This window comes from Primulina tabacum, chromosome 16 (assembly GCF_025594145.1).
Source record: "Primulina tabacum isolate GXHZ01 chromosome 16, ASM2559414v2, whole genome shotgun sequence".
Taxonomy (NCBI): Eukaryota; Viridiplantae; Streptophyta; class Magnoliopsida; order Lamiales; family Gesneriaceae; genus Primulina; species Primulina tabacum.
In genome coordinates, this window is record NC_134565.1 from 27,796,745 (window position 1) to 27,820,296 (window position 23,552).

The 23,552-nt window shown below is 35.1% G+C and overlaps 4 protein-coding genes across 5 annotated transcripts; 3 read left to right on the top strand and 1 right to left on the bottom strand.

Annotated features, from left to right (window-relative positions):
* The first annotated feature begins 187 nt into the window (after nucleotides 1-187).
* LOC142528789 (protein FLC EXPRESSOR-like) lies at nucleotides 188-11,183 on the top strand. Its single transcript, XM_075633958.1, has 4 exons — nucleotides 188-739; nucleotides 2,062-2,237; nucleotides 2,329-2,411; nucleotides 10,858-11,183. Exons 1-4 carry the CDS (start codon nucleotides 201-203, stop codon nucleotides 10,975-10,977), a joined length of 918 nt encoding a protein of 305 aa, XP_075490073.1. The 5' UTR covers nucleotides 188-200; the 3' UTR covers nucleotides 10,978-11,183.
* LOC142528790 (uncharacterized) lies at nucleotides 2,419-10,851 on the bottom strand. Its single transcript, XM_075633959.1, has 3 exons — nucleotides 5,652-10,851; nucleotides 5,443-5,561; nucleotides 2,419-5,339 (listed from the first exon to the last, which is right to left on the bottom strand). The coding sequence occupies exons 1-3, from the start codon at nucleotides 5,671-5,673 to the stop codon at nucleotides 5,127-5,129; spliced, it is 354 nt and encodes a 117-aa protein (XP_075490074.1). The 5' UTR covers nucleotides 5,674-10,851; the 3' UTR covers nucleotides 2,419-5,126.
* Nucleotides 11,184-13,062: 1,879 nt separating the features above from the next.
* On the top strand, nucleotides 13,063-14,696 carry LOC142529910 (uncharacterized). The gene has a single exon (XM_075635611.1). The coding sequence runs from the start codon at nucleotides 13,786-13,788 to the stop codon at nucleotides 14,545-14,547; it is 762 nt and encodes a 253-aa protein (XP_075491726.1). The 5' UTR covers nucleotides 13,063-13,785; the 3' UTR covers nucleotides 14,548-14,696.
* Nucleotides 14,697-17,798: 3,102 nt separating this feature from the next.
* On the top strand, nucleotides 17,799-23,232 carry LOC142529822 (anaphase-promoting complex subunit 13). Of its 2 annotated transcripts, XM_075635475.1 has the most exons (5): nucleotides 17,799-17,863; nucleotides 17,935-18,006; nucleotides 21,452-21,594; nucleotides 21,720-21,773; nucleotides 23,015-23,232. In XM_075635475.1, exons 2-5 carry the CDS (start codon nucleotides 17,972-17,974, stop codon nucleotides 23,074-23,076), a joined length of 294 nt encoding a protein of 97 aa, XP_075491590.1. In that variant the 5' UTR covers nucleotides 17,799-17,863; nucleotides 17,935-17,971; the 3' UTR covers nucleotides 23,077-23,232. The 2 variants fall into 2 exon arrangements, with proteins under 2 accessions (XP_075491590.1, XP_075491591.1); XM_075635476.1 differs by lacking the exons at nucleotides 17,799-17,863; nucleotides 17,935-18,006 and adding an exon at nucleotides 21,262-21,368.
* The last annotated feature ends 320 nt before the right edge of the window (nucleotides 23,233-23,552 follow it).

Sequence of the window (23,552 nt, forward strand, 5' to 3'; positions counted from 1 at the left end):
CTGAAATGTTCAACCAATACACTGATACCTATGTCATGGTTCTTTGATATAATTTAATAAAATAGGGTTATTTTGGTTGTTTTTGAAAATATTGTATCCTAAAGGACTAAATTGAAAAACTTACAAAGTTTTAGGGACTAAATCGAGAACATACAAAGAAGAGGGATCAAATAAAATTTGTGTCAAACTATCATCAATCAATGACATGGGCACCAGAGAGTGTTTCTGCAGGCATGGCTGCACGAAATCACAGCCAACGGCACATAGCCGATGAATCTCGTCGTCTCCACCACCACGGTCGCGTCTCTTTGCAGGAGCTCCATCTACTCGAGGAGCGCATCGCTGCTCAGAGCCGAGAAATCCAAACTCTCCTCCACGACAACCAACGCCTTGCCGTCACCCACGTGGCGCTCAAGCAAGAGTTTATCAGCGCCGAGCAGGACGTCCGCCACTTGTCAGCCACGGCGGCTTCTGTCAAGTCCGAAAGGGATGCTCAGGTGCGCGAGGTATACAACCGTTCCTTAAGATTGGAGGAAGAGGCACGTTTCGTTGACGGGATCCCCCCTGAACTCGACAGGATTCGGGCCGATATTCAGGAACTACGGGGCGAGCGTAAGGAGCTGTCCGAGAAGCTGAGGGATATCGATGAGGATCTTGCGAGGACTAATTCTGAATTGATGGAATTGCCAGCCCTCAGGGCTGAGATTGAAGTTTTGTACAAGGAAATACAAAGAGGAAGGTTTAACGATATTCGTGCATTTCTTTATTTATACGTCCTTGGCAATCTGCAGGTGTAATTAATTTCACAGTGCAAGATTTGTCTCTACCCCTGAGTTGAAATTCTTAGAAAATAATGCTGTGTGTAATTTGAAGATGTGTTCCTCATGCTTGTTGGAACTATGCAAATGCATGTTCTTTTTTACTTTTAAGTGTGATTGTTAGGTACATTTTAGTTTGAGAATCTAGTGGATAATAATATGGCACTGCATATGGTTTAGGAGCTAAGCTTTAAGATGTGTCTGGATTCTTAGAATCGAATCCTACTGTTGAGGTTCATGATAAATATATTTAAACTTGGGCAAGTATATATTATTTCAGTCGCGAGGCTATGATTCTTTGATATGTTGTTTATTTGGGATCAATAGTTCAACCTTCTCATCTTTCAAACTCTTCTCCTCATGGAAAACCATAGATAACCTTGATTCCTACCGATAACTAAAAATAGAACCTTGAATCTGACTAAGGCATATTTATTCCCTTAGCAGACTCAGTGCCCATGATGTATCACAACAAAAACCTTACATGAGATCATATTTTAATGATGTAGTTTTGCGACATTTTCTAGCGTTAGATTTTGAAGGAATTTGGTTGTCCTTGGGTTTTCACTGAAAAAGTATATGCGTGTATGAGATTAAAAAAATGTAGCAAAATATGACGTTATTGATATTAACAAGTAATTCGGAGTATTGGCAGAGAAAGACAAGGGTTTTTTGAAAGAATTCAAGGAGACCAAACTCACACAACTTGGAAAATGTATTAGAAGAACTTCATTTAGTTTGTTAATGACAAATTTATTTAGAAGGATTTCTTATCCTGCAAATACAGTATATTTATCAATAATTTCTTTTTCTTATATTTAAAAATATGAGATAATAGGTATTGTATGGAAGAAAATTTTGGAGCTTATTGAAAGCATATTGTTGGGTAACTGCCTATAGTTTAATCCATCTTGAATTTCTGCTACTTGTGTTGATTTCCTTATTTTACTCCTATGCAGTCTTGTGCATTTTTTGTCCAAGTAATGATTTGTGGTTTACTTATTACAGTTGAATCATTGGAGATTGATTTTTTCAAACGTGTGAATTTTGACTGATGAAGCTTAAATGCGATGTTTATGATGTTGAATAGTTTGCTTGTTTCTGAAATCTATATAATCGTCATCTTGTGATAAAATGTTGAAATTCCATACTTTGGCAGTGTTTTTACCACACGAGTAATTCGTTTTCAGTAGATAATTTAATTTGCCTAATTTCAGTGCATTATCGTTGCTAATGTAATTAGGGGTGCGATTGAGTATGAAAGAAAGATGCGTGCCAAAAACTGTCAACTAAGTGAAATAATGGAGAAGCACATGATATCTATGACTCATGAAGCAGAGAAACTGCGTTCTGAACTTGCAAATGCAGGGAGGAGGGCGATGGAAGGTGCGAGTGTGGTAATGGCATCTGCCACTCCAGGTATGCATGAGCCAACAATTATTATTTGTACTTGTTTTTTCCATCTTGTCCCAATGACATGCAAATATAATGTGACGTCATGTGGTTTCAGGACCAGCATATGCTGCACAATATGGAAATCTTGAAGCAGGATATGGTGAAAATTCAAGATCTGATCCTAACGCTTTTCATCAGGTTTGATGGGGTCCAATCTAAGTATATTTTGCATAGGTTACAGTCCTTTTATACCTTGAATATTTGGAAGGAACAAAGTTCCAAATATGAATCTTGTTTGATGAATATAACAGTAGGAATCATGGTTCATATAGAGTTAAAACCTCTAATAAAATTCAGTAGTTCTTGTTGAATTACAGTGCTGTGTGCAGTGTTGTAAACGGCGGGAGGAAGTGGCGGGGCGGTCAGTGACCTCCTACCGCCTCGACGCCTAGGCGGTTGAATTTTTTTAAGCAATAGCATTTTCGTTTCAAGCCTACTGGGTTGTTTTGAAGCCCAACAATTCAATATAGAAGACTCATGGTACGTTTCTTAATGGGCTAAATCCCGATTGGCCCAAAACAACAAAACCCTAGAATCAAATGGCTTCTTCTTGTCTTCTCTTTTCACGTCTCGAACGCATCTTCTTGTCTTCCTTTAAAGTTAATATCGTATCTAGTTTTTCTTTAAAACTCGAAACCCTAGCTCAAACGGCTTCTTCTTGTTTTCTCTTTAGACGCATCAGCCACTTCTTCGTGTCTTCTCTTTAAAGTTGTTATCTTATCTCGTTTCTCTTTAAAACTCGAAACCCTAGTTCAAATGGCTTCTTCTCTTTACATGCCTCGGCCACCTGCACCGCCGTCTCGACCGTCTCACCCGCCGGATAGCTTAAGGCCGCCTAATGCAAAGGGGGAGCTGTCGAGGGCCGTGCTTAGGCGGTCGTCTCGACCGTCATCTAGAACACTAGCTGTTTGTGTCTTTATCAATTTTTTATTTTTGTAAGCTTGAAATTCTCCATGGCATGGCTTCTGCTTTGTCAGGCCATCGTTGAGTTTTCTATTGTTAAATTTATCATTGTCAAACCAGGTATCTGAATCTATTCCCACAAAAAAAAGGTATCTGAATTGTGCACATCACGGTAATTAAATTTTTGTATAATGGTCAACGGAATCCTTTAGTCTAAGCTATTATCTTCTTTAAGTGTATGTTTGTTATAATTATATTTTCTTCCATTAAAGTTTTTGGTTGATATTTGAATCTGCATTGTATTTTTTATTTTGTAAACTAGGAACCCGTTAGAATAACTGAATATGGTCAAACATGTGTGATTCCTGTTACGCCTCTCTCATCTACTTATATATCCTTTTCTATTTCCTGAAGGAAGAGGGGTTAGGGGCAATTTTTCAAAATATACGAACTGTCTCCCTGCTCTTCAATTGTCGGAGGTCAAATGGAAGAAGCATGGGATAACCACCTATCAATTCCCTCATTTTGAAAATCCCAGTTCCCTTTTTTGCAACATATCCTTTCGCTGCTTCCTTATTGCTACAAATCCTGGTTCTCTTCTTTGCTACAAATCCCTTTCGTTGCTACAAACCCACATCAATTTGGCTTAGAATTGATACTGATACTTGATCTCAACGTGTTAAATTTTTCTCCCTTTTTCATTTATATGTATGTTTGATTTGCACTACAAATTGATCATGATATTTTGATCTCAGTTTGGAGATGAATAGCTTGGATAAATTTTCCTTCGTTTTTAATTTATATGTTTTATTTATTTATTATTATTATTATTTGCAGATTTTCAGTCTGTTATACTCCTTTAGTGGTTGCGAGCATTTTTTATCTCAGTTTTTGTGAGATTCAATTAGATTTAAAATGATTTCAAAGCAATAGATGAACTTTTCAGTTTCTGTATCTTCAACTTTTTCTTCTCAATATTTGGCTTTGATACCCTGCAGAAAATTGGCTATATTTTGTTTTTCGAAGATTTTTAATATCTTTAAGTTCGGGTTTTGTTCTTAGTATTTAGTAAATGGGTTATAAGATTTCTCTGTTTCCGCATATTTGGTTGGATCTGACGAATTAAAATACATTTCTCTTGCATTGATTCGGCGGGAAATGCTATATAAGTCCGTAAACTGATTGTTGTATTGCAATTGGAAATTGATGGTTTTTTTCTTTTTCACAGCAATTGAAAAGTAGAGTTGTTGTTCATCCTTTTGTTTTTAAGAATTTGGATATCACTTCTAAATGATTAATAACTGTTATGACTTCTCATAAGGCTACTTACTCTCAATCATTGCATACAATATATACTATTCATTTATTATACTACACAAGTAACACGTGTGTCCCGGTCAGAAGTATATATTGTATGGAAAGAGATGCTATCGTGTAAAAATTATTGTACAAGTGTATACCCATAGTTGTCAATCGTGCGTAGCGCAAAGGTTGCCCGTGGCTATAGCGCATAGCGAATCGCGTAGCGAGGACTATTTGAAAGTAAAGCGCCACAAATATATAAATATATAATATCAATCGTTCATTCTTAAATAACGAATATATAAGTTCAAAGCATATAAAACCTCAATTCTAAAACTAGAAAAACATAATTTAAAATTCATTTCCATCTTCTTCATCAAGATCGAGACCATTTTCGTCATTTGAAATTGCATAACGTTCGGCGTCATTCTCTTCTTCACTTTCTTCATCAAAGTCAAATTCACCATCATCTATAACATTAAGTGTAGTAGATGTTTCTATTGGCCTTTTCCTTCTAGACTTAGATGTGGCCGCCTTCGAGCTTCCTGTAGATATAGATGTGGGCGCCTTTGAGGCCAAGGCGACCCCTTTGGATTTCCTCAATGTATAAAGAGCTTCATCTACTCCAACAACATTTGCAACATCTTGTCAAGTCAAATCATCACCATCATGAACAAAGTCAGGCTCTTCATCCTCCAGTCTCCTTAGAAGCCATTCACTGCCATCATCCACTTCAGTCAATATGATAGGATCGATGGTATCATGACTATCGTATCTACGCCTCAGAGCTCTGTTGTATTTGATGAACACTAAATCATTCAGGCGTTTTTGCTCCAATTTATTCCTTTTCTTGGAATGAAGCTGCATTTATTTATATATGTTTATCAAGGCACGTGGCACGAGAACAAATTCTTAAAACTTCACAGTAATAGAAAATAAAAATTGTAATATTATAAAAGCTTACATGTTCAGACACACTCCAATTGCGCTCGCAACCAGAGGAGCTACAAGTGAGACTGAGTATCTTTTGGGCAAGTTTTTGCAACTTTGGTGTCGAAGCTCCATATGAGTTCCACCATGCAGCTAGTTAATAACAATAGTTATATTGTTATTTCTCATTGAATTTATTTCAAAAAATAAGGAAAAACTTGTCCTTGTAACATATTTTCATACCTGGTGATACAACCTTTCTCATTTCGATTGCAACTTCCTTCCCAAAAAGACCTTTGGCTTGTTTGTATTTTAACAACTCTATATGTATTTTTCCTCCGTCTCAGCATCAAAAGTCAACCTACTGATTGCATTGTACAACCCCGTAACTACTTCTTCATCTTGTTCTATCTCAGAATTTGAGTAAAAGAACTGAGGGTTCAAGAAATAACCCGCTGCATGCAAATCTTGATGGAGTTGCAACTGCCACCTATTGTCAATTATCTCAAAAACCTCTTTGTACCTATCTTCGTTATTACCAAAGGCTTTTGCTATTTTCTCCTTAGCCCTATCCATTGCCTCGTATATATAATCCATGGCAGGCTTCTTCTCCACATCCACCAACCGAAGTACCTCTAATAATGGGCCACCAACTTTCATACCATAAATGATAGAATTCCAAAACGAAGGCATCAAAATAATTTTCTGTGCTTGCTTACCAGTCTGTTCCTTCGCAAATTTGCTTTTACTCTAATTTTCTGAAGTAAACATATTTCTCAAATGTTGCTTATGCTGCTGAAAGCTTCTCATAGTCAAGAAAGCGGTGGCAAAACGAGTTTAGCTGGCATGATAAGGTCTCTTTGGCCGGTGAACTCTCTCATCATATTCAACAACATAGTTCGGTTGTAAATATATCCATTAACATTAATTGCCCACTCAAGTGCCCTTTTCAAATCTGGTATTTTGAATATGTCCTCAAACATCAAATCCAAACAATGTGCTACACACGGGGCCCAATACAAGTTTGGATATTTATCCATCAACTTCTTTCCTGTAAAGGACAAGAGAATAGAAGGATAGTTAATGAAAATAATCAACGATAGTTAAAAGACGTTGTAATTTAGTATATTAGATTTTCTAACCCGCATAAACATTATTTGATGCACTGTCGGTGACCACTTGAACAATATTATCCACCCCAACTTTTTGCACAAACTTGTCAAACAACTCAAACATCTTCTCACCAGTGTGATAGTAGCTAGATGCATCAACTGATTCAATAAACATGTTGCCTTTTGGGGTATTCACCAAGAAATTGATAAGTGATCTCCCCTTTCTATCTCTCCACCCATCAGCCATCAAAGTACAACCATTCTTCGCCATCTCCTCTTCATTTTGTTTCAAAATCAGCTTTGTATGGTTGATCTTCTCTTTTAAAAGTGGCTCTCTCACCTCATGGTAACTAGGTAGTTTCATCCCAGAACCATATTGTCCAATTGCTTCGATCATTGGTTTCAAGCTGTCATATTTGACCGCATTGAATGCGATCCTTTCATCATACATCCACCTTGCAAATTTTTGAACTGCGTCAGACCTCAACTTTTTCTGAACTTCATTAAATAGGGGTGTTTTACCACCTTGATTCTTTGCGTCTAGCTTAAAGAAAGCATTTATAGGACCCAATGACCGTGGTTTTTTGGGCATTAACATTGACGAGTTGACCGAGGAAGAAATAGATGTCGACCTGCTTTCCACGAGAGGATGGATCCCCGTGTAGATCAATATCATCTCCTTGCTCTTCTATGTCAAAAACATCATCAAAGTGAGGTATGGAATCCATGAGAGTTTTTTGGGCTAACTTTTCTTCAAAGTGATCTTTCATTTCTTGCTTAACACATGCTGGGGCTTTTGGACGAGGTTTTGTATTTTTAAATCCTCCAGCAAGATGTTGTTTGAGCTTTGTTATCCCACCTTTTGTAACTTTTTGGCAAAAGTTGCATAATATTCCATCAGAAATCTTGTCTGGATTAACTAATCCTCCCATAGTTTCATCCAATATATTTTTTCCTCATATCTTCTTGTAGGTTTTCCATCTTATAAACTCTGAAATTAAGAAAAAAAATTGATTATACATTGAGGAAATCCAATAAGCAAATGGCAGTAGCTAAAATTCCAGAAATAAAATCATTCTGTTATTGTTATAGAGATTATACATTGAGGAAATCCAATATTCCAATAAGCAAATGGCATTAACTAATAATCCAGAAATACAATCAATCTGTTATATTCCAAAAATTGATTTCCTAAGCAAATGACAGTAAGTACTAAGTCAGTAACTAATATTCCAATAATCAAATGGCAGTAACTAATATTATAGAATCAACCTATAAGCAAATAGAATTAATATGTTATAGAGATTGTTCTTCTCAACAAGGTGTCCAAAAAAATCAAAAATCAGAAAAAAAAGGAAAAAAAAAAGAAGAGAAGAGCATAATATTACCGAAGTGCGGCGATGCAAAGCGGCGGCCAGAAGTCCGGCGGTCGGCGGTGCAAGGCAAGATTTCTTGCGCGTGTTGTTGATGCTTGGAGAAGTGGAGAAATGGAGAAGAGAGGCGCTGTAGAAACTAATTGTAGGGTTGTGCAGAATGGGCCTAAATATTTCAGCAAAATGGGCCTAAAATTGGCAGTAAAAAATGGGCCTAAAATTGACAATATAAAATGGGCCGAAAATTGGGGAAAAACTGCCTGAGCCTTTCTTCAACATAGCTCGCCATTTCCTCAATACCGAAATAGCGCCGAAAGCGATGATAGCGCTCGCTATTTGCAAGTGTCTTGTGCGTAGCCCCCTGTAGCGACCGGGCATCGCTACGCGCTATAGCGAGCGCTACAAGCGCTATTGACAACTATGTGTATACCACCATTTCTTCGCATTTTTTTCTTTTTCTTCTTTTTAAATTCAGTGACTTCCTCCAAAATGTTCAAGCTACTTATCATTTCATATATTATTTTATGATTTTCAAATATAATAATACCCAATAAATCCTTATACCTTTGTTTTTTCAACATATTACGTCAACCATTACCTATCATTGTCATAACTTATTCCTGGGACTTCATTTTTTCTTCTTCGACTCGTCTCATTTTCTTCAAAAGACTTGATTGAAAGAAATGAAATGCTTACCAAGTGTAGCCCGTGTTCTTCAATTTTTTCCTTCTAGCATTTATGAGGATGCAGACAAATGTTTCATGCTTGACTCATAAAATTTCATCCTATTCTCCTTTGGTCATTCTCTTTTTCTCTGCTTGTATTTGATGTCAAAATCAAAGGTTAAAAAGGGAGGATGGTTTTAGATCCAGTGAGTAGATACAAGTTGAACACAAGTTCACCATATACTTGGCTACAATATCATTCTGTACTAAGAGTTTCTAAACTGCAACTACCTTGCATATCATGACCTTCATGGTGGTAATACCTTAGTGTATTGGTAATTGGAGCAAAAACACCTTGACGAAAATGACTAAAAGAAACAGTCGAATCTGAGACTAGCGTTAATGCAGAAACTTAGAATGTATAAAGGATTATTCCTCGTGTTTGTTTTTCATTTTATCAAAATTGTTCTCTAGAAATTAGGCAATAACATGGGTGGATTTAGGTTATGCAGTAATGATTCTTATTAATAGATACATGAACCATGAGCTTATCAAAAGTTCCACTCGTACCAGTCTGTGTCTTCTCTCCATTTTACTGTTTAAAACTTTGTCCCCTATAATGTCTTACCAACTGCTCTGTTTTTCATATATTTTTTTTAGAAACCTCGTTAATCCTTTCCAATAATACATTGGGCAGAGTGAAATTGAAACTAGTCTTATCAATGGGTATTTATTTGAATTATCCGGGCAAACTTGTTTGGTGGAGTCTCCCAAGATTCGGTGACATTTATTCCTTATTTAATTGGGTCTATAATTTGCGTTTGTCCTGTTAGAGCGTAGTAAATATGGTTGGTCTAAAAGGGGAGTGAAGATAGAGGGTTTGAGATCTTTATGAAAAAAGTTTACTTCCCAAACTCAGCTTCAACTCTAGCCAGAAAAAATGGAATTGCAATGCCTCCAATTCTTGATCATTAAAGGAGAAAAGCACAATTTGATGCCTTGTAAACTCCTGATAAACATATTGGACTCAGTTGTGTCGATAAAATTTTGATTCTGAAATTTTGGTGGGCTGTCAAAATTACTGATTTGACCAAGCAAACAAGCAAGTAGATCGTGAACAAAATTAGTTCACGAAGTTGTAGCGATTTGCAGGTGGTGTAATATTTTCATATCCTTTCTTCCACTCAAGAACGAAATGCTCAAGCAATCTTTATTTGTGTATCTCTATAATGGAGTCTGCCTAGATTCCAGCAAGATTACTAATTAACTTTGACTCCACTCACAATCTGCTCATGCTTGATTGTGCACTTAGATCCGGCCACACACACACATATTTCAAGTGTCATTGGTTATTTGAGTCACATAAAAATTGGCTCTATTTGCTTAGCTATGCTATAGGCTTGACTAAACACGTAACTGAGAAAAAACTCCTCAATAGACAGTTGGATACAACTAATGAGTGTCTAAGATGGATTAATATCCTCATAAGGACTATATTCAATAGAACAGCCTTGAGGTTATAATTGAAAGATCCTGTTAATTATCAATCTTCACTCATTTACCCATGCACTCAATTGTTGAATCATCCGTTATTCCGTGCAAGGGTGTACTTATCTGATTCATTTTGCTAAACTCCGCCTAATCTCAGTCCAGATATTTACAATGAAAATTTACATGCATATTTCCTTTTACTGTCTAGTAGTCGAAATAGACAACAAATGGTCAATATTAGGAGAGAACCCAGGATCTGGGGAGAGTTGGTTGAGTCCTATCAAGGGTTTGAAACTCGAATTTTGGGAAAAATTAGACATGGAAATTTAAACTTTTCTCATTGGCTCAATCTGCCCTTGGTCAATGCATTTTGCACTTATCATCATGAAATGATGTGAGAGAAGATCTGATCATCTGCTTCATTCATGCCTTTTCATACAGATGGTCACTGTTTGTTTGAGTTTTACTTTTTGTACTACTGAACATAATGTCTATGTTGTCCTGACTTAGCTTCATGCTTGGCTAACTCTTATCCCGTCTGACTTCCGAGCTGTTCTTGCTCCATTTAAATTATTCTTTTAATTTTGGAACTCTCATTGTTGCCATTGGTCTATCTTTCTTTCAGTGTGTAGGCTTACATACTGCTGTCACTTTTATTTTTCTATGTTAATAGAGTTTGCACTGTTTTTTATCTTTTGACTTTCAGTTTCTGTTGGTCTCTAATCACCCCGTTGGAGCACAGCATATCTGTGAATTCATTGTGAATATTCAGCTCTAATAAGCTTTTTCTATTTAATTTATGAAACAGAGTAGTGTCGCTGCTACTCCCCCGTTTGATCACGCTGCAGAATCTCACGCTCCACCACCAGATCCGTATGGTGTTCAAGGACAGCATGTACATGGGTTATCATTCGAGGGGGCTCAGTGAATTCAATTTTTTTGTTACGCTTCGCTAGGTGGGTTGGGGCCTATGCTTAAACTGACGCATCTACAACCAGTTTATAGATATGCAGAGCTTTATTTATTTACTCCCATTCTCTTAGGTGACATCTACAGAATTATTTCCCCCCAAAAAGAGCATTAATATTTGGATCATAACTTTCAATTATTATATTTTAATATTAAGTTGTGCAATAGCATCGGTTCGGTAGATGTTACCCATATATGTAGTCATTTTCCACTCAACTCGTGACATGCGTGTTGGGTGAATCATGATCATTCACTCATACGTCATGGTTGATCGAGTTATCATGATTTATCCACTCAACACATGTGTATGAACAAAACCTTCATTTTCTTAGATGACATGCTTTGAAGTCGATGGTATCGCTTCCCGTTAAATGAGTGAGTGATTGAATTATATTAAGCTCTGCAATCGTCGTTTTAAATGGCTATTACCTTGTAACAAGCCATTTATTCCCGAACTATAGGAAAAATAAAAATAAATGTACAATATAAAAATATATCTTCATTAGGTAAAATAATTCTTCATTTAACCCCATTCATTATCCAATTTTTCGTTCTTTTCTCCCGGATTCTAACTTCTATATTTTATTTTTTTTTTCCCATTTCCCAAGTCCTAAATTCCAAATTTGTTCAACATGTGATTTCGCTTTCTTTTATTTATTTGCTTATTTTTTATGGAATACAAGACTTTGATCATGACAAATTCCAAGAATGATGTAGTAAATGATATATTTCGTTCTTTATTATTATTTTTGTTTCATTAATAAAAGAAATATTTTATTCTTAAATATCTTTAATTAATTTTTTCTGTGTTGATAATATCGATATATTTATATATGGAGTCTTTCTAAACTAATTAGATTTTTCTTAATTAATTTTTTTCTTGTTCGATAATATTATTGATATTAATGATAAGTTCTCTAGATATTTTATTACTACTAGTATACCGACGCACGCATTGCGTGGTTGTAAAATTTTTTATAATTCATTTGATTTATATTTAAATGAGGATCAAAATATAATTATGAGAAATAATGAGGGATTATAATGTAATTTTGATATATAAATTAAAAAATTTTCATTAAAAAATAAAAGAATAAAAAAATAAACTCAATAAGAATTGAATCTAGAACTTAGGTCTCTAGAAACAATGATTCTATCCGTTGAACTGCTTAAAACTTGTATTAAAATTTTAACATTTTATTAATATATATAATTAATAAAACAGATCATGACACGAAAGTTATTTACTCTAAATGCCTCAAACTTAATAAAATAGTATAGATTCAAAAGAAATTTTGTAAACCATTTACAATTTCCTAGTGAATATTTTGCTCTGAGGCACTGCACCTGCATGTTGTGGATATGTGTTACAACTACACTAAACATCTAAAATCTGATGCACACTATCTAAATATTTTATGTACTTTTATGTTAAACAAATCAACTCTCAATTAAATTTATTATCTTCTTGAGCAACAAATTTTTTTTATTGATCACACAATTTAATTGATGATGCTTGTTTAAGTCGCTTTTGTGTATATAAATAAATAGAATAAATAAACAACATTTATTTTGTGCTTTTGCTCAATATTTTTATTTGGCTAAATATTTTTTTTTCACTTCTTGAATGTTTATGTCACACAATCGCTATAAATAATAATGAAATCGATTCTTAATGTTGTTTGTTTTTACTCAATATCTCTTAACTATGCTTTGAAGGTTGTGCATGTGATAATATTTTTTCCTATCAATTTAGATAATATTATCTTTGGGATCTCAATATTTCTAAATGGCTGACTTATATTTTAGACTCTATTTTTTAGGTAATATATTTTGAATCGTTAATTTTTTATTTTTATTTTTATTTGTAATTTTTATTATGTTAAATCAAGTTCATGTCCCGAAGCCACTTTTTTTAATATATGTCAAATACACTGAATATTATTATTATTATTTTATCAGTAAAATACTAAACATTATACTTGTATTTTTATTTATTTTTAATTATAATATAATGAGTTTGGGAAAAAAAATTTCCCTCCAAATAAAAAATTCTAGCTCCGTTCCTGTGCATAATCCCTTTCTCGATGAAACGTTTGCATGGAAACTATGCCGGCACCGCCTAAGTCCGCCGCCATCTCCAATATTCTGTTGCGTCTCTTCTATTTCTGCGTTCTAGTGCTGCTCGCACGCTTTGCTTACGTTATCACCGTCAAAGGCCAATGTTGCGAATCCATCGACTTTTGTTTCTTCCCTCAAACCACCATCTCGGAGGCTGATGCGGCCCATCTCCGCCGCTCCCACTACGCCTCTGTTTTCCGAAACCTCATCACCGAAGGCTTCCTTTCCAAGAATTCTAATTCCCTCTGCATTGCAACTCAACAGGGCTTCGAGATTGATGCGTTGAAAGAAATTGGAGTTGCTTCTACTATTCAACTCGCTGAGGGGTTCAACCAGACATTCAAGAATCACACCTTCGATTTCATTTTCTCGCGCGGTGTCGGTTTGGACTGGATATCGAGACAGGTCCAGTGTGCTTTCGAAGTTTCAAGAATCCTGAAACCAGGAGGGTATTTCGTGGTACACAGCTGAATCAGCCAGTGATGCATACGGCTTCAACTCTTTGCTTCAATTAGTCGACACTTTTACATTGATTAATTCCCATGAAATTATCGATGGGTTGGATTCTTCTTTGAGTTGGGAACTTGTGTTTAAAAAGGATGATAAAATTTTCTCTCACACAGAAAAAGGGCAAACTTATAATGGCATGATTGATCGTGAATGCTCGGTTCCTAGGCATAAGCTTGAATTGATTGAAAATGCAGAGCCTTTGATTGAAGAGGAGCCTTTGAGACCTTGGATAGAATTGAAAAGAAATATCAAGAATGTCAAATATCTATCTAAAATGGTTGATATAAGTTTTAAAAATAGGTACGTGTTTGTCGACGTTGGAGCGAGGAGCTATGGATCCAGCATCGGGGGATGGTTCAAGAAGCAGTATCCAAAGCAAGAGAAACCCTTTGAAATTTACGCGGTAGAGGCCGATAGTGTATTCCACAACGAGTATACATTGACGAAAGGTGTGACACTGTTGCCTTATGCGGCTTGGATTAGGAACGAGACACTGTTTTTCGAGATTTCTCGCGAACCAAGGCGAAAGAACAAGGAACGTCGGGGTCGAGGGATGGGCAGGGTTCGACCCGTGCAACCTGCTAGTAATTTCATCAGTGATTCGAACAAGATAAAAGGCTTTGACTTCGCGAAGTGGCTGAAGAGCAGTGTGACGAATAGGGATTACGTGGTGGTGAAGATGGATATTGAAGGAAGTGAGTTTCATGTGATTCCTCGTCTGATCGAGACGAGAGCCGCCTGCTTGATCGACGAGATGTTTGTTGAATGCCATTACAACAGATGGGAGAGGTGCTGCCCAGGAAAGAGGAGTCCCAAGCATCACAAGACATATGCTCAGTGTTTGGAATTGTTCTCTTCTCTTCGGAGGGTTGGAGTTCTTGTGCACCAGTGGTGGTGAGGATATATTTTGTATAGATCATAGGAGTAGTCGGAGTAAAAATTTAAATTTCCTCAACAAACTTTAAAAATATTAATAGAAATCAAAATTTCATGTAAAGTCTGTAGTTATATGCAATCAGGTATGGGTCTAGGAGTAAGACGAACCAATAATAGTAAAATGACAAATATTTCATCGGTTATATTTAATTGAACATCTTATAGGTGTCGTTTTTGCATATTTCATTATGTTAATTTTAATCAATTATGACATAAGTTTAAATTAAAAAGTCTGAATTTTATCTGTTTTAGTTATATTTATGCATATTATTTGCTCCTCACATGTTCGGTTGATTTGTAGGTGGACTTACTAAAAAAAGGAAATTATTGGCTAAACTACGAGGACGGCGCACTAGGGTTACCCACCTTAGTGCACAAGAGAAGATCAGCGACGACCTCACGCTAGGGCAGGTGTTTTTACCCGCCCTCAGCGCGCCTCGCTCGCGCTAGGGCGGGTGATTTCTCCTGCCCCAGCGAGCAAAAATGCAAGCAGGTCGCGCTAGAGCGGGTGTTTTCGCTCGGCCCAGCGCAATGCGATATGGAAATAATAGCAGGACGATTTATTTTCTTTTGTGGTGGATTTTTGGAGTGAAATAAATGACAGCAGCAAACTTAATACAGGTTTTTTGTAGGGTGGATTTGGAGTTTTGGGATCGGAAGAGGCACAGAAAAAAGCGGCCGAAAAGCAAGAAGACAGAATGAAGCAAGAGAACTCAATCGAAAAACAAGAACTTAATAAGCGTTTTTCTTTTTTTTCTCTTTTTTAATTTGGGATTAAGGGGATCCTATCTCCAAATATTTAAGTTGTGAATTCTTTTGAAGATTGAATTTGGTAGCGTACTCAGTCAAACGAGTAATTTAATGGGAGCAGCCTAAACCGTGAAAACGGGGTTGTGGTCCAGGTCATTTCGGGGCAAGCGGATAATTTGTTTAGGCATACTTGATTATGTTATTGATGTTTCTTCCAACTTTGGTGTATGATCAACTTCAAAGAGATTTTATGTGTTAGAATTGAAATCGATGAGAGATTTTATAACATGATATAATAACATAATTCATGGATCTACAAGTTAAATAGACATGTTTGATACATGTTGATAATCATAGTTCAATAGGTCGAAAGCTAGAGATTTTCATAGTTCATTAATACGATTGCATTTGTTAAAAACAGAATGACACTTGGTTACTGTATTTTGTTAATTAGATCAATATAACTCGATATAGTATATTGATAAACTAGGGAATTCCATCAAAAACATGACATAATAATTGAAATTCAATCATTAGAAGAGATTCCGGGGTATGTAAACTAAGATCCTAACAATTGTTTGTTTATTAATTTGATTTATATTATTTATTTATATCGTGTTTGTAAATTATTTTATTAGACCTTAAATTTAATGTATTACTTAATCTAATTTTCGTTTTAATTAACTAAAGAATTGTGCTTAAGTTAAATTTGTCTAATCAATATCTATGAGAACGATACGTGTACTTCATACATTATATTATACTTTAACTCATGTACTAGCAATTCATTCGAGCATAAACTTTTATTTTATTTTATTTGAGATTTACTATACAAGAAAAGTTCGATCAATATCGTATATATGTTTTTAACAAAAAAATATAAAAAGAATTTGACGTTCCTTAAAATTTCAAAGTCTTCAATTATAACATCAATACAAATATTTTTAGGAATTTATCTTTCAATAAATATCATTAATGCATCCGAGAGAAAATTGTCTTCCATTTTACTTTGAACCCTAGTTTGGACGATATTCGTAGCTGAGAATGATCACTTTGTACTCTATAATAGATGTATGAACAGGAAGAGTAAGCATAAACACAATTTATGATAAGTAAAACATTCATGAGGTTACATGCATGTTAAGTAAAACCAGAACCAAATTGCATAATAGGATTCATCTCCAAAGTATAAGTGATTTGAAAATGCAATTAATCCGAGCCTCCGAGATATGACAAAAAATATCCTTATTCATTTCACTAGATAAAACAAACAAGACTAAAAAAACCAGAATTTCTTCCAAACAATGTAATATGACTCATCTTTCAATTCAAGATTATAGGTAGCATCAACAAATATTTCTAATAAAAACAAGCCAGAAACGACAAAAAAAAAACAACTTAAAAAACGTTGTGATTAAAATTTAAAGGAATATGCTTACTCGATTTTCTCTTGTTTTTTTCGCTTAATCTGCTTTTGAATAGAAAAATTTCACGATAAACTGCAATTGATCAAGAACCAAACTCACTTTTTCCTTCAGTTTTAGAGTAGGTCTCATGAATCTTTATCTGTGAGATGAGTCATCTACCAATATTCACAATAAAAAGTAATACTCTTAGCATAAAAAGTAATATTTTTTTATGGATGACCCAAATAAGATATCTGTCTCACTGAATACGACCCGTGAGACGGTCTCACACAAATTTTTGTCTTAGTTTTATTTATTATTTATTTGTGGGGCCTTTCATTTATATATATATTTTCTAAAAATTATATATATATATATATTGTAAAAAAAAGTTAAAATTGGCCCCCCCTTATCCGTAAGGTTGATCTGCCACTGTAATCATATTACCATAAGTTTTAAAAACAAACCAATTTGTTTTTTGAAAAAATCATGCATAATTCAAAATTCATCATTCCGATAACCATATATAAATTATTACAAATAATATAAATATTCAAAATTCATCAATCAAATGTAAAACAGTATAAATAATATAAATCTTTCTAATTTCATCAAATATCACAAAAAAAAAAAAAATTCTATTCGCGATGGTTTTTCGTAAACCGTCGCTACAAATAGCAACGGTTTTGAAAATACCGTCGCTATTTGAAACATTGAGACGGTTCTATTCGTCGCTAAATATCGAGATGGGTCATAAAACCGTCGCTAATTAGCGACGAATCAAACCTCACGGTCGCTAATTAGCGACAGTTGTATTAAAGTTGTCGCAATATATTCATAGCAACTATAAACCGTCGCTAAATATAGCGACGACGTAATAAAAACCGTCGCTATATCAGATCGGCGACAGGTTTTCTTAAACCGTCGCTTACTGCAACGGTTTTATTTAAGCTGTCGCTAATAGCGACAGCTTAATTTAAAACAATCGCTATTAGCGACGGGTAAAGCAAAACCCGTCGCCAATTTTATATAAATAGTCGCATTTCCCTGCCATTTCCCTTCACCCCACTTCACACTTGCGTTTAATTTTTCTCCTGTGAACGCTTTTAGTTTCAATTTGGGGTAAGGTTTTTGCGTTTCAATTCTTGGAAATTAATTTCTTGAGTGTTTGTATATATCATGAATTTTTTTAGCTTGTAGTGCAAGTCGTTTTCCACCTGATTTTTTTGGATGTGCATAGCTTCGGCGCCTTCTACGATCAGATTGTAAGTTTTTTTTTATAGATTTGTACATAATTTAATTTGTTTTTATTATATTTTATTTAGAAATTAAATATTATATATTAAATGTTTAAATTTTTATTAAAATATTATATAATTTAGTTTATATCAATTATCAACATTAAAATTATTAAATTTATCTACTTATGTTGTGGAATTTTAATTTTAGTTAATGAGTAAATGATAGCGATAAATGAAATACATCTTATTTATTCTTTTGTAGGATAAAATGAATAACAATAGAAATTGGATGTATCGTCGTTTGGAGAATGGATTTCTAACGGCTGAATATTGTGTTGCTGTAGAGTCGTTTGTAACATTTGCACTTAGTTATCTTGAGTGTTTATTAAATGGAAATATTCGTTGTCCTTGCAATTGAAAAAAAATGTCAGAACAAAATATATTTAGATGAAGATACCGTCAAGATACATCTCGGTCGTTATGGATTTGTACCGGGTTACTACAATTGGTTTTTTCATGGAGAGTCATACATTAATCCGTCATATCCTAATCTTAATATGGAAGTTCCTTCATCATCTTCGTTTCGTGTTGCACCACCAATTGCTCAAACTATCTTTCCGGATTTTTTGATGCTATTGAAGAAAATGTTAACTTTGGTTTTTTCAATTATATTGTTTTTCATAGATTATTTACAAATTTGATGAGTTGAGTAGATTAATTTTCAAAATATGTACAAATAAAAAATAAAACAACACTTTTTTTTAATTTTTTTAAAAAACCAAATTAGCGACGGATTTTCAAAAAATCGTTGTTAATTTAGCGACAATTATTTTAAAAACGTCGCTAATGTAGCGACGATTATTTTAGGTATTTGACAGTATCCTTAGTAAGACTCTAAGAAACACAAGAGCTCATATCTCGTAGTAGAGTCAACTAGCTGGTCGATTCGAGGAAGGGGGTAATAGTCCTTGGGACAAGCACAGTTGAGGTCCCGAAAATCTACACACATCCTCCACTTTGTCAAAGATTTAGGAATCCAGAAAATATTAGATAGCCAGCTTGGAAATCACACCTCTTGAATGTGTCCGGCCTTCAGTAGTTCCTCTACTTGTTCTCATATAACTACGTCTTTCCTGGTCCAAAGTATCTTTTATTTTGGACCATGTGTTGGCAATTACCCAACACATTCAATATGTGTTACATGATTTATAGTACGACCCCCATAAGATCGAAGGCCGACAAGAAAAAAAAGTGTTTATTTTTCTCCAAACATTTGAGTAGCCGACCCTGGAGTGGCTCGACTAGAGTTTTAAAAATCCTGACCGCATTGGATGGGGGAAATATGAAAAATTTCTCAAAATCTTCTTTAGTGGTAACTCGAGCAACCTCCCCGATTAAATTCAAATGGTCATATTCTCGTTGTGTAGGCTAGAGCACTTCCGATCCATTTTCTGATCACCCCTAACTTTTCCCACTACTCTTCCAAGTGGAAAGTTCAGCATAAAAATGACCATGGCCAAGTATGACATTATAAGAAGAAGGTGTTTCCACAACAATAAAACTTACAATTCGGGTCTTCCTTGTTTCTCATCCTCCTAGAGAGAGGCAGATTTATCGATCCCACATATTAACATCATGCCTCGTGAATCCAAACAAAGCAGTGGCTACAGTGCCATCTTGTATTTTCCCAAGTCCATTTGGTTCATAACATATTTGAATAAAACATTAACTCAGCAACTAGAATAAAAAAATATCCAAGATACTTTATAAGTCTGGGCCTCATTCATGTTGATGTATTTTTCAGCTTTTGTTAATAAGTCTTCGAAATTGGTAGGTGGACTTTTTCACCAGTGACTTAAAAATATCCCCAGGTCTTAATCCTTGGATGAAAGTGCTAATCAGTGAATTTGGGGTCGTGGAAGGGGCTTCGACCACCCTAGCATTGAATATGTGAATATAATCCATCAAGATTTCTTTCTCTTGTTGTCTCATGCAGAATAGACTCAAAGCGGTCAGTGGCTGCTTCTTGTTGCTTGCGAATATGTGCACAGAAAGATTCTACTAGTCGTGGAATGTCCGGTCACCATTGGCTTAAAAATATCCTCAAGTTTTAAGCCCTGAATGAGTGTGCTAATTAGTAAATATGGGGTCGTCAAAGGGACTTCGACCACACTAGCATTGAATCCGTAATATATAATCCCTCAAAATTTCTCTCTCTTCTTGTAGAGTCAGCGGCTTCTTCTCTACTTGAGAATCTGTGCAGAAAAATTTTGCTGAAGTCTTGGAATGTCTGGATTCTTCCTGATTCGATCAGGTTAACCACTGTTGTGCTGCTCCTGTCAAAGTGTTGAGAAAGATCTGACACTTGATGGGGTCAACGTACTTGTGTAACAGGACATCATTCTCAAATTAGGAAATGTGCTTTTCTAGATCTCTTTTTCCATTGTACTCCCCTATATTAGGAAACCTAAAGTGTTGGGGGAGCTCGGTAGCTAGGACCTGCTGAGAAACGAACAACTCGACTACTCGAGGGGGCGGAGGAGAAGGGCCTCCCCGAGGATCGCGCACACGATGAAACTCTTATCAGAGTCTTCTCATATGTTCTGTGACTTCGTTTCAGTTCAGGGGAGGATTTTGGGCGGTTTGTTTTCTCTTCTTTGTGCCAACACTTTTCCATTGTTGCTGTAATCAGTTGGTATTGAAATATCAAAGGGAGGTGGTGGTGGAGGTGGATTGTTCTTTTGATTTTCTTGGTAATTGTTTCCTTGATTGAGATTTTGGCTAGTGCTTCCTTGATTTTTATTTTATTGGTTAAATTTTTTTTTCTACATTTGACACCAATTAATGATATCAAAAGTTATACCTTTGGTTTGGTCTGGCGAGGCAATATAATCCTTGCTTATTTGCTATAGAGCGAGCTGAACTGCATATGTGCCGAGCATAATGGTGGTACATATCTGCACTGACGAACGATTTAGGCGTCATAATTTTTCCAGCATAACCCCTCTTCGGAGCGTATTCCGTGGCAATGACGGCGTCTTTTGAGAGGATATGAATAATGTAAAAAAGTCGTTAAAAATCAATTAAAATTTTATGTTTTTATAGAATTTTACCGTCGACATATTAAAATTTTATAAAAAAAATGTTTTTATATGCCTTGTGGCATATTAAAATTTTAGAAAAAATTTACTTTACAAAAATATAAAGTAAATATGAGTTGAACTCTAGAAAAAAAGGTCCTTAAATATCCCTCATTTTGTCCGAATAATTGAATAAAAGGTCCGTCAGACGAAAGCCCAAAACCCATAAAGCCCAACCCAACGCTACACCAACTTCCAAACATTTAGGCGAGTTTGATTTCTCTGCATTCAATCGAAGTATCGACGGTGAGATGAGGAATTTTACGCTCCATTACATTCTATATCAATTGATTTTACCGTTGAACCTTTGGATTAATATCTTTCTTTAGGTGGATTGGGACCTCAATTGTGAATTTTAAGCTATCGGCTGTTCGTTTCGGACGGAAGAAGCATACAATGGCAGAACTAAGCTTGGGAGTCCTGATTGATATTGTGGATGAGGAATGGATGAGAGACACTCTGCCTGATGATGGTAATTCTTCTATGGGAACTTGGGTTAGGATAAATTTTGAATTTTGTTGTTTAAAATGTCATACCCTTTTGAGTATTAATGTAATGAAGGATTTTTTGATTTTTTCGATTCCTTTGTCTCTTCAGATCTTCCTCTGCCTCCAATACTTGCTTCGAGGACCGATGATACTGAGGATTCGAGTATGTTCATTTTCAAATTTTGAATAAATTTCCTTGAAATGATGCTAATATTATCAGGGATATCACTATCATTTGAAATATATGTCCTTGAATCGGTTTTTGCCATTGAAGTTGCATTTGTCAACATGTTTCTAATATAGTTTATTCGGGATAGACTCTATGAAAGGATGATGGAAGTCACATGGAATGGTTGGTTGTCGGATCATTTCGAAAAGGGCTTGAAATGTAGGATTGCTAGAAGGAGTTCAAGGCTTCAAGTAGTGAATAGTATTTGTGTATTTTTCAAATAACACCATTTTTTGTCACTGTTCTTATTTCTTGTCAGCTTAAATGCCACGGTTCAGTCTGGTTTTATTATCTGAATAAAGATTCAAAGAGGATGTTGAGAGCACCTTTCGTTAGGGCATTGAGTTAAATCATAAACCAATATCCACTAGTCAAAGTACGTCCAAGGAGGAAATTGAGCCAACTATCTGACTTTAAGTTTTATGGTTGGGGACCTTGGTATACTTATAATATAATCGAACTATTGAAAAAAACAGGTAATTGTTAGTTTATTCAATTTGATTTAGATCGGCTTGAGCCCAAAACTAAAGCATTATTGTCACACATATAATTTGAATTTTTTGTGGGCACATCCTTGAGTAGTAGATGCTTTTTTATTCGGAAATTCGTTGGTTAAGTTAGTTATTGTTAAAGTTGTATTGACCTTAGTCATAATTGAGAATTTGACTTACAAATCATTGTCTGTTGTTTGTTTTGAGTTACTTCTGAATAATGCTGTAGTTTTTATTGCAGGTTTATCATCCTAGCTGTATAGCCTCTGCTGTTTTTACCATGGTTTTGTAGTTCTGTGGCATGACTCATTATATGATTAAAATGTGAATGTCTAACACAAATTAGGTGTACTTTTGTTTGTTACAATCCAAATCCTTGCATTGGATTTCCTTTTCTTGAATGTTAACGCGGAAATATATCATTTTTCTTTTTTTCTTCTTACAAATGATGAAGATTTAATCTGGGAAAAATTCCGAATTCCAGGGGGACTTGGGAATAAAATGCCAATCTTTGAACTCTTCATACCTGCATGCAAATTTATGTTTTCTTTAAGTGAATAATGTAATGTTTTTCTCACGCCATCACTTTATTCTTACCTAATATTTTGTTTGTACTTGATCTTCGTTTACGTGATATCCAAGATTGATTTACTTTTGTGTATGTTGTATTTGATTGTTTCTAAGATCAGGAGACTCAACAAGTTGAGACAGATACTTGGCATGATCTTGCTTTCGGCAACCAATGAAGTTCCAACCAAGGAGGGTACTACTTGCTTACGTTATGGTGACTGTAGTAATGTTGTTGTCTTTATACTTAGATATTTGAACCATGTTGGAAAAATTGTACCTTTCGATGGCGATAATGTGATTGTTTTGTTTAATAGATTCAATTTTGATCTTTATGCCTTGTTTGTGCTCAATTTGGCTTGTTTGACAAGCTCAATTGGGTTGAGCTAAGTGTAAATAATTGTTCGAACCATGTTCAACAGTTCAAGCCTAAAATATGGTGATTCGAACTTGAATCTAACTCAAACGAACTGAAGTTTCGATTGGATTTTTTTATCATTTCAGTTCTTTTTTAGTGAATAACATTAATTAAAATAAGGTAAAAAGAGTTATGTACAAGTACATTGGGCATCCCTAAGAGATAACAAGTATCGAACCAATAGAACCAATGATTCCAGCACCAATTACACAGGGCATACCCCGGTTCTAGAAACAA